The sequence below is a fragment of the Rhinopithecus bieti genome, unplaced genomic scaffold (genome assembly GCF_001698545.2).
Source record: "Rhinopithecus bieti isolate Rb0 unplaced genomic scaffold, ASM169854v2 scaffold_41114, whole genome shotgun sequence".
In the NCBI taxonomy this organism is placed as follows: Eukaryota; Metazoa; Chordata; class Mammalia; order Primates; family Cercopithecidae; genus Rhinopithecus; species Rhinopithecus bieti.
The window spans coordinates 78,747-90,358 of record NW_016817363.1 but is presented as its reverse complement, the minus strand read 5'-3'; the positions used below and the strand labels follow the sequence as shown (position 1 = coordinate 90,358).

Sequence of the window (11,612 nt, the reverse complement as noted above, 5' to 3'; positions counted from 1 at the left end):
CAGCCTCAACCTCCCGGACTGAGGCAGTCCTCCCACTTCAGCCTCCCAAGTAGCTGGGTCTACAGGCACATACCACCACGGCCGTTTACCTTTTGTATTTTTTGTAGAGACAGGGTTTCACCATGTTGCCCAAGCTGGTCTCAAACTCCTGAGCTCAAGCCATCTGCCTGCCTCAGCCTCCCAAAGTTCTGAGATTACAGGCACGAGCCACTGTGCCTGACCTCAGAATACCCTTATTAAATGACACATAATTTACCAGGGAAAAGTTACATACTCGAATTCTGATACATGAAAACAAATTAGTTTCTCAAAACAACCTTGTTTCTCAGGTCAACTAGTAGGAATCCAAGAGACAGGACATAAAACAGCAAAGTTTAGATTGGGGACTGAAGGGAAAGAAAGCAACAGAGATGGAGACAAGGCATCAAACATGGAATTGTACAACTCAAATAGAACATTACTTACGATCAATTTTGCCTTCTTTGCAGTGTAAGTCAGGACATTATGTAAACTAATGTGCGTACTTTTATGAGAATCAGTTTTTAAAGATCACAGTATTCACACTTGCAAATAAACAAAGTGACTCACTACTGAATTTAGGAAGAAATTTGAATAGTGGTAAGTCGCTATGTTTATTTATAGGGATAAATGTGAATGTACGAATGACCTGAGGTCAATCACAATAAATTTTCCATATGGTTTAGGTATCACCATTATTAGGTGAAGTAATCAAATAGTAATGTTTTTATTTTGTAGCAACTTATTATTTATAGAGTGTTATCACATAGTGTATATCCTTTCCTCCCCCGGATAGCTGATTTATAAGCCATTAAATTAAGGAACTTGTGGGGAGGGGTATAGGAAGGACCATTTGAAAGTATCTCCTTAGCCAAACTTGACTTTGCTGGTCTTGGATCCATAAACATATCTACTTTCCCCTCTGTACATCTCTTCAAGTAGACCTATCAGATACAAAGTTCACACATCCTGTTAGATCACATACTAAGGTAAGTCTTTAAATTTGCAACATAAAATTTTCAGTGTACTACCAAAAAATATCTTCTTGATGTATAAATACATTTCTCCAATGGATTCACCAAAGATTCTGTGGTTAACTGTGATAACTAGATTTGGACATGAAAAAACCAACAAAGGATTTGTGCACTCAGACATTATAGATGCAAAAGCTATAGGTAGAGTCATTTTATTAATCTGAGTTATGCTGAAAGTGTGAACTTCAGTTTTCTAGTAAATTATGAACATCCTCAGTAAATTATGAATGTTATTGTAATGGTGTGTATAATATAGCCCCATCTGAAAGTAATAATGTGCATATATCAATCAGGCCCCTAATTTAGAAGAAGTAATGCTCTTCCCTTTCATTCCAGAATTATTTGGCAGTGGCAGTTTGGAAATCCTATCGGTCTTTCAAGACTTTTGTCTAACTGAAGGATCCCCTAACCTAACAAAGTTTTAGAACAATTGGTCTAGATTTTCAAAAAGCAAGACAGCCGGAACATGTGGAAATAATTCAAGACCTGGGTTCGTTGTAGCTCACATTTCCAAACAAAGTTCTTTTCAATTTCTGGGGAAAACATAAAAAAATGGATCCTCAAAACTTTACAAGAGCCCAGTGGAAGTGATAAAATTCAAAGCAAAAGTCCAAATATTAGTATTAAAAGGTTCTAGGGAGCATGGGGATACTCGTAAGAGTAGGGTTGGACTCTGTGTTCCCACCCATACTCTAAAAGAATCCTAAAAGAAAGAATCGCTTGAAAAGTTAAAAAGAAAGACATTTGGGTTCTCTCCATCACAGCTACTATGCAAACCAATAGACCTGCAGAGTAACTGTCTTAGCAATTCAGTAACTGCAAAGTTTAATATAGATGGTAGTTGCTTTCAACAACTGCAGAGATAAATTGTGTGTGATGGTACACACCAATAGTCCCAGATACTCAAGAGGCTGAGGCGGGAAGATTGCTTGAGCCCAGGAGTTTCTAGGCCAACCTGGGTACCCATCTCTTAAAAAAAAAAACAAAAAAAAAAACTGAAGAGAATCAATTCTAAGATTCAGATTCCAGTTAAAATCTTGTACTGCTCTATGTGAATGATCCACATTCATGAAAGAGTGTTTGGGGCCAGGCATGGTGGCTCACGCCTGTAATCCCAGCAGTTTGAGAGGTAAAGGTGGGAGGATCATTTGAGCCCAGGAGTTTGAGACCAGCCTGGACAACTTGGAAAGACGCCAGCTCTACAAAACTTTAAAATTAGCCAGGCATGGTACTGCATACCTATAGTTCCAGCTACTTGGGAGGCTGAAGTGGGAAGATCACTTGAGCCCAGGAGGCAGAGGTTGCAGTGAGCAGAGATCACACCACTGCACTCCACCCCGGGCAACATAACAGGACTCTGTCTCAAAAAANTTCTAAGATTCAGATTCCAGTTAAAATCTTGTACTGCTCTATGTGAATGATCCACATTCATGAAAGAGTGTTTGGGGCCAGGCATGGTGGCTCACGCCTGTAATCCCAGCAGTTTGAGAGGTAAAGGTGGGAGGATCATTTGAGCCCAGGAGTTTGAGACCAGCCTGGACAACTTGGAAAGACGCCAGCTCTACAAAAACTTTAAAAATTAGCCAGGCATGGTACTGCATACCTATAGTTCCAGCTACTTGGGAGGCTGAAGTGGGAAGATCACTTGAGCCCAGGAGGCAGAGGTTGCAGTGAGCAGAGATCACACCACTGCACTCCACCCCGGGCAACATAACAGGACTCTGTCTCAAAAAAAAAAAAAAAAAAAAAAAAAAAATGTGTTTGAGACAAAGAAGTAGTCCGTCATATTGACTTTGGAGCTAAGCTCTACCTTTAACAATCAAGGAAGCTTTAGTTGTAAACCATATTTCATTGTGATTATAACACAAAAACTTAAAGTAGAGGCATAACTGAAAGACGATTGTACTGGAATTAGATGATTTGGATCCAGTTTTGTTTCCTCTAAATGGCTGTGTGTCCTTCAACAAGTCAGTTAATTTCACAACCCTCTGTTTCTTTGAGTTTAAAATAAAAATGATTTTTTCCTGCCTTTTGATGTAAACGTATGATGCATGTGAGAGCTTTTCAGAAGAGGCAAAGTGTTACTTAATTAGAAAAATAAAAAATCCTCATCAATTATTACTTTTCGCCCCTACTACCCGGGAGACACTGAGTTGCTTTGCTCTATTTCCTGTCTCTGAATAATACACGCTTGACATGTATCCTTCCTCTTTTTAAACACTGGAACTGTTTTATACTCCTTAGATTGCTCTTGAATGTTCTTCATAAAAGAATTTTCTTATTCCTTAACAATTTTGTAACAGTAAAATGAAAATTCCTCACCTAACCAGTCTTTATCCACTGCTAAAAAAACCACGGAGGACTTCCTTATCTCTAGGAGTTTCTTTCATTCACTTACTGCAGCTGCATAAAAGTTGTGAGAAAGGAAACTAAGAGTTAAGGGCATGTTTGAAAGCAACAGAATTAGAGGGAAAAAACAAAGATAATACAAACCATCCTGTCAGGGAACAAAGCAGTGCTCACCTCTACCCCCTTCCATCAAGAGAAAAAAGCAGAAGTCAAAGGAATGGAAATGAAAGGGAAAGACAGAGAATATAAGAAGGATAAGCCTTGGTGTCAACGTGGATATGGAAGGCAAGCAATAGGGAAAATTCAAAGATAACCCTGGAGCAGCGTGATCCCCACACTAGCAGCATGCAAATTATGTTCCCCCACCCTTCACCCCCGCCCCAGACATCCTGAATCAGAAACTCAGGCGATGGAGCCCAGCAATCTGTGTAACAAGCCCTGGTTCATGCTGAAGTTGAGAATCAGTCCCCTAGAGAGGTGAGCCTGGGTAATTAGAAGAATGGCATCAGGTTGCTTTTGTTACATAACATTATTTTTAAAAATTCCACTGCTAAGAATCTGTTTAGAAAAAAGTAAATCAAAATTGTAGATCAAAGCTTGATTTTGTGGTGGATAAATTATGTCACAGAAAGTAATCACATATAAGAGGTAAGTTGAGTTTTCCAAATTACATAGGTCACAGGGCAAATGTATCCCTTCTGGTATTTAGCAGTACTGACTTGTATTATTTATATCTTCATGTATTAGCTTAACACTTTCCCCTTAGAATGTAAGCTCTGTGACAGCAGAAACACACACACACAGAGACGTACATTTCACACACGTATATATACATGTATATCACACTTTCGTATGCCCATTCATTTCGGAAATTTGCACATTCACCAAAACCACCTGGTCTCCAAAAACTATTGAAATAAAATAAATAAAAGAAAATTTTAAAATGTGAACATGCTTTCCAGAAGAATTTAATTCAAGGGACTTATACACAGATACATTCTTTTCATAGCAAGACTTTTAAATTTCTTTTTTTCTCTTTTTTATTTGCTAGAGAATACATTGTACACATATCTGTCTTCACACTTTTGTGGGTTTTTTTTACCCATAAAAGATAAGTGTTTTGGCGTTTTCTGAATCATATTATCAACAGCCCATTCATTGGTGACTGTTTTTAGCCTATTGATATCCTTTGCACATAGGGTAATTTTGCTTATTACTTTGAGAAAGTCAGCTATTTCAGCCATGAATTCAATGTAAATGGACATTGTAACAATAGTAGCATAACAATATTGGCGACTGGGCCATAATAGTCATACAAAGATAATGTGTTAATCCTCATATGGAGCTTGAACTATTAGTTATATCAAGCCAGTGGGTGTAAAGGAACAAGTATAAGGTTTGGAGTGAGAAAGCCATGATATTACCACTTTCTGACTGAGTGACTTTGGGTAAGTTCCATAACCAACCTGAGCCTCAGTTTTTCAGATCTGTAGTACTTACTTTACATGATTGCTCTGTGAATTGAATAACATAATTTATGAGAAAACAATTATGAATGCTGTAAAACTATCAAAGCCATTAATATGTGTTATAGTAGCATCATACATTTTGCAGCATAATCCAGAGAACAAAGAATTGTTAACAGGGGAGAGGAAGATAATCTGGTTGGGCTAGTATTTTATACTGTCAGGTGTTACTGACTTCTTAGGTGACCTTCAAGATGTTAGTACAACTCTCTAATTGGAGATGCTATTTTCTAGGGATGTTAATATCCACTGTATTCACAAAATTGTAAGAAAAGTCAAGTAACATGAATGAAACTCTCCAAAGTTCTGCTTAAAACTAAAATATCTTAGTTGTCACTGAAGCCACAGATATTTTGTCAATGCAGCATGTTCCCAATAGGCAGTCCTTCTTAACCTCACAGTCCAAGCTGGCAACAGGATCACATCCCAGGGAATGAACAGAAAGGCTGGCAGGCAATCACACCACTGATATCTCAGGTGTGTGGGCACCCCATTTTTTTGAGACAGAGTCTCACTCTGTCCCCCAGGCTGGAGTGCTGTGATGCCATCTCTGCTCACTGAAACCTCCACCTCCCGGATTCAAGTGATTCTCCTGCCTCAGCCTCCTGAGTAGCTGGGAGGGATTACAGGCGCCCACTACCACACCCAGCTAATTTTTTTGTATTTTTAGTAGAGATGGGGTTTCACCATGTTGGTCAGGCTGGTCTCAGCCTCCTGACCTCAGGTGATCCACCTGCCTCAGCCTCCCAAAGTACGGGGATTACAGGCGTGAGCCACGGCACCCGGCCATGTGGGTCCTCTTTTAAACAGACGTCTCTTGGTGGAGACTACACTCTGCAGCCAGTAAAAGCTCCATATGATTCCATCTGAATGTTCTTCCATTGTTAATATGGAACCTTCCCCATTTTCTGGTCCAGTCTCGATGTTCCCCATTCAGAGGACCTGCACTTTCAAGTATTCCTTCTGCTCTCCTCACCACTGGCCACCTTCCGCTACCCACCTTCTCCACTTTCTCCTCCTTCCTTGCTGCCTGCTGTCTCATCAAGTACCCTGTCCTGGTTTTTTGACCTGTCACTATACCCACGAAAGAGGAAGGCATTGTACTAGGGCAAATGATGGGGAGGCAGAGAGAACAGGAGAGTTAGGTAGGAACAGTGCTTCTGAAAAATCTCCTGATAACAGCATTCATTGTCCTTTTCACAGCTCAGGAGAAGCCTTGGTTAAAATGAGGGGGAAAAAATCAGTAGAATAAGTGGGTTCTTGTTGAGCCCCCAGTGCAAGAGGTTCCTATTCAAAGTTGGGTGTCTTTACCCATTAGGATGGCTTTTACCTGAACTTTCTGAGCTTCTGGCAGAACCCTCTGCATCTTCTAACCTAAGCAGTATCGTTCTTCCTCTTTTTTTTCACTTTTCAGTCATGGTAGATTAAGTGTCAGAGCTGGTTCATGAGAAGAAGGTGATGAGCAGGCATTGAAAAATTGAGAAAAATGTATATTTTTACCATGCCCAACACCCTTAGCAAGGCAGTAAAGGGCACTGCCTCTCCCTCAATTTCCTCCCTTGCTGTTTGGTTTCTGTGCCTCCAGTGCTCCGTTGCAGCTATCCTAGGAAATCCTCTGTCTGTGCTGTGTGCTGACATTGTATCCATAGGCCACTTCTTGCCATTCACATATGTAATTGAGAGAGTCGACTATACCCCAAACTCTGAATTACGTAGCTGCAATATAATCACTTGTTTTATTGATTATCTGAAACAAATTTTTAAAAATTCAGGATTGACTTCCATATGCCATGCAAGTCATTTCGCAGTTGGTTTCATTTATCCTTGGTTGCTTTGTGATAAATGGAACAGTTTAATTTTTCTTAAAATGACCACATGCTCTGTACTAAGTGCTTTATCTCTTCCATTTTCAAAACACCTTCACAAAACAGATACTTACTAGATTATTCTCGAGTTATAGATAAGAAAACTGAGGCTTATAGAGGTTAAATGACATGCCCAAGTTACTCAGCCAAGGAAATGGAATTCATATCTGACTCCTACATCTGTATAGGCCCAAATAGATCATTTTAAAGTGAAGGAACTTATATGACCTTCCCCTTGATGTTATAATTCAAGTATCCACTTTTTGCTTTGTGTCCCCTTCTGACAAATCAGACTTGGCATTCCTAACCATAGGCTTAAACCTGGGAAGCCATCTCTGACCATTTATCTTCACTTTTTGTTTTTTTACTTGGAGAGCAACAATCAACAGACCTCATCCATTTATTGTATAATATCTAAAACCATTTTGGGATTGCTGTAAGTAATACACAAGAAAATCATGGGGAAAATTTTTTCTTAAAACACAATCATTCATTCCTGCTGAGTGACTGTGTTTCAAATTCATACAGAAGTGAAGGTTGTGAGCACCTCACTAATCTGAAAATACACCCCATTTAGTAAGACAGTTTCTGAAATACCTACACTCCACCATCATAGCACCTCAGTAATTATAGACAGCACCTTCCTCTAAGGAGCTCCCAAGTGCTTTGCAAACATTTCTCTTTATTAAGTAACATACCATTGTTCTGTGGCAGGGAAGGGAACAGCATACTTTGTCGTATTTAAAATGTAGGGCTGGTAATGCATTCAGTGACTAAGCAGGTTGCCCTCAGGTCATTCACTGACAAGGCCAGGACTAGAGTCCTCAGGGTTTGTGGTCCACCATGGACTGAGGACTGCTAAATCCACAAAGGACCATGTGGCAAGTGCCTGGTCCAACTCTTCACATACGGAAAATGAAACAAACCCAGAGAGATGAAAACACTTAAAAAGCCCAGGGTCACATGGGTAATTAATGGTAGAGCCAATACTACAGGCACACAAACAACATACCTATATATGCTATGGAGAGAAACATGACAACTGTGAAGAATCAATTTATAGACACATTAGAAGAGTGTGAAAATAAAAAGGCTTCATCAGTGACCTTGCCTCGAGGAAAAACACACAGAAGGTGAAAGTTTCAAACAGCAGAGCATTTTAACATAGGTGAAGTTTCAACTTCCTAGCAGCCAAAATACCATCTGGAATTTAAGGCACGTTTCCCGTAAAAGGTGACAGGTGGGCACATTTTAAATGATAGTTGGCCAGCCCATCATAGCCTCTATAAATTGTCTGAAAGCAGGAGGATAGCAAAGACCAGTTGAGTTCCAGGCATGTTTACAGCTGACAGAAATGTTTCGGCTAAAAACATGCATGACTGTCTCTCTTAGGGAATGTCTTACTTCAAAAAAAAAAGTACCAATGTAAACACTGTGCATAGACTGAAGTCTTCAGCAAATTGAGATTATTAGCAATGAGGCTTCCCTAAACTTTCCTGTTTTAATCTAAAAGTAAAATTCTCTTCTAACTCTGTGATATTATGCATCATACTGTCTGGTCAGTGTGCTTCAAAACATATCTGTTTATGTTTGAAATCAACAACAACAACAAAAATTCCTGATGAGAGAAAGTTTAGTAAAATGGATCATGAACATGCAGCACTTAATAGCAACCCTGCTACATAGTCAGCACTCAATACATGGCGATTGTTTTCGTTGCTGCTATTACCATGATTCATCAAAGCTCTTCTGTTTCTTAATGGGAAAAAAGGAAAAACAGTCAAGGCATGTATTTTAAATGGAAGTTAGCTCAAATTTTAAAAGATTTCTTACCTTGATGCATAGTTCAAATGTTGCAGTATTACCCTAAGGAGTTTCAGAGGCTTTGGATTTTAGTTTGGATCATGAAAGAGTATGTGGAAGAAGGACTTTTTTCTCTGAGGTGAGGGCCTATACTGCGCAATCAGGAATGAAGTGAGAGATTGACCAAATACGCAGTTCATCTCACCTGTCAGGAGCAGAGCTGAGACCAAATAGCACAAAGAAAATAAGTCTTTAAGTAATTATCTTAAAGAGATGCCACAGGCCCATGGACTTTAAGAATACCTCATGTAGTCATTAAGTTACTGAGTATTATTACTTACCTTACTGTTTGTAACAAACTTGATCATTTGGTTTCTAAGCCAAACCAAGGCAGTAAACTGAGGAGAAACAAGGGTTTCTGCCAACAGGCTGAGAGCAAAGGAGGATGCAGGAAAACTATTTTAAAAATTGACCCAAGAGTTCAAAATGCATATGGAAGCATTTAATGGGGGTGGGAGGTATCCTTGTAATAAGAATACCATGCATGTATTCCCACACTGCTCTTGGTGGTCTGCAAAGTGATTTCATATGTATTTTATGTCAACACCAGCACAATGAGGTAAGTAGGACTATATACCTCAGAGGCATTTGGTGATTTGTCAGAGTGGTGTATAGTGTGTTGGTGCCCAGATTTGAATAGGACCATTTGAGTCTGATACCATCATGTTGCCCACTGCCTACTCAGCCTCTACACCCGATGAGGCCAATCTGCAGCTCAGTACAGTCAATAGAGAACAGGCAATTAACCCTTAAGTTACATGTTAGGAAGATTTCTGTCTAAAGCAGATAAACTTGAAAGTATAACTCTTCAAAATGACTTGTTCCTATGTTGGCATATATTTTCAAAACTCACAATCAACACGTAGATGTATTTATAAGACAGACTACTAGAAGTGGGGACTTTCCCCAAGGAACCAAGCTATAGTGACCAATATTCTTAGTTCTCAAGGATTCTAGAGCACCCCATGTCTCCAAAGATCTTTCTTCTCTCTTATTTCTTATTTTTGTTTGATAATGTTAATGGGAAACACTAAAATCCCCTAATCAGGACACTGAAAGTGACCCCCTTGAAAAGTAGCCCTCCGTTTTCCACAGAGTGACTTGGAAGACTTTTAGTGGGGAATATCTGGTAGCTTTCCAAGAAAGCCATTTTGGCATAGGGAAATGGAAAGCAAAACTATCCCGGCATCACCATAAAGCAAAATTTCTCTGCACGTGAGAGGCTAGGAGGGCCTGGACTTTTCAATCAAGAATGATCCATTGAGCAATCAGATTTTATTTTTTTAATTGTTTTGTTTTTCTTTTTTGTTGTCTTGTTTTTCTCTCCTTCATTCTCCATTCCTTGCTATATCTCGCTCTTTCCTGCTTGCTGTCTCTTCCTACATCAACAGGTGAGAAGCCCCACCAATGCAGCATCTGTTGGCGCTCCTTCTCCTTAAAGGATTACCTTATCAAGCACATGGTGACACACACAGGAGTGAGGGCATACCAGTGTAGTATCTGCAACAAGCGCTTCACCCAGAAGAGCTCCCTCAACGTGCACATGCGCCTCCACAGGGGAGAGAAGTCCTACGAGTGCTACATCTGCAAAAAGAAGTTCTCTCACAAGACCCTCCTGGAGCGACACGTGGCCCTGCACAGTGCCAGCAATGGGACTCCCCCTGCAGGCACACCCCCAGGTGCCCGCGCTGGCCCCCCAGGTGTGGTGGCCTGCACGGAGGGGACCACTTACGTCTGCTCCGTCTGCCCAGCAAAGTTTGACCAAATCGAGCAGTTCAACGACCACATGAGGATGCATGTGTCTGACGGATAAGTAGTATCTTTCTCTCTTTCTTATGAACAAAACAAAACAACAACAAAAAACAAACAAACAAAAAAGCTATGGCACTAGAATTTAAGAAATGTTTTGGTTTCATTTTACTTTCTGTTTTGTTTTGTTTCGTTTCCTTTTGTACTACATGAAGAACTGTTTTTTGCCTGCTGGTACATTACATTTCCGGAGGCTTGGGTGAATAATAGTTTTCCCAGTCTCCCTCGGATGGTGGCCTTAAGGCCTGGTAGTGCTTCAGGAGGTCCACTGGTTGGATCTCTAGCTACTGGCCTCTAAATACAACCCTTCTTTACAAAAAAATCTTTTAAAAAAAAAGTAAAAAAAAAAAAAAAAATTTCCACTTGTGAAGAGCACTACAAAAATTATATAACAAAATCTAAAAGGCCTACTGTCTTTAAGTACACCGCTTGCAGTGTTTCAGTGGACATTTTCACAATTCTGGCCGCTTGGACTTCACAGTAACCAGTTAAAACTGTGGAATATCACTTCTGGTTGAAAACCCAGAGGAAAGGCCCTGCTGTTTTCCACCTACCACGTTGTCTGATTTCATAAAAGGGCTGTGGGGGTGGGAAGGGCAGTGGGTTCGGTGGTGTGGGAAAGAAAGACGAATGGCAGGCTTCTCCCCCAGATTCTGCCCGGGTCCACACACCCTGGCCCACCTTTTCCATATCCCCCTCTTGCAGCAGAAGCCAGGAAGACTTGGACAAGCAACAAGCAACAGTGGCTATCGTATTTATTCAGTGTCTTCGCTGAGCCACAGCCTCAGCACAATCAAGAGGGACTTTCATGAAAGGCAGGAATGCGGATAAAACAAAGATATCAGAAATGTGCACCTATGTTTCTAGGTACAAGAGAAGGATTATTTCCAACAATCTTTGCAAAAAAAAAAAAAAGTGTCAGGATATATTCTTGTGGAAGAGAAAAGAAAGAGAAATGGAGGGTGGGGGGAACAATAAAAGTTCTTGAGGCTTTTTTAATTCAAAATTTTATAGAGGGGCAAAAGTGACGTTTACCAGATAGAATGCTGATTTTTTTAATATATTTACAACAGTATTTGTGTAAAAAAAAAAACAAAAAAAGTGAAATTGTTAAAAGTAATTTTTTTTCATTTTGGTTTTGCATACAC

General features: G+C 39.9%; 1 protein-coding gene across 3 annotated transcripts in view; it reads left to right on the top strand.

Moving 5' to 3' along the window:
* The window catches only part of ZBTB20 (zinc finger and BTB domain containing 20), an 804,541-nt gene extending 792,960 nt beyond the window's left edge, over window positions 1-11,581 (top strand). For 2 of the 3 annotated variants that reach the window (XM_017855966.1, XM_017855967.1), the window contains one exon: window positions 10,047-10,800. In XM_017855966.1, the coding sequence (XP_017711455.1) occupies window positions 10,047-10,468 (422 nt within the window). In that variant the 3' untranslated portion in view covers window positions 10,469-10,800. Of the gene's footprint in view, window positions 1-10,046 lie in introns of all 3 variants that reach the window. The other variant, XM_017855968.1, reaches the window with a different exon arrangement.
* Window positions 11,582-11,612: the final 31 nt, after the last annotated feature.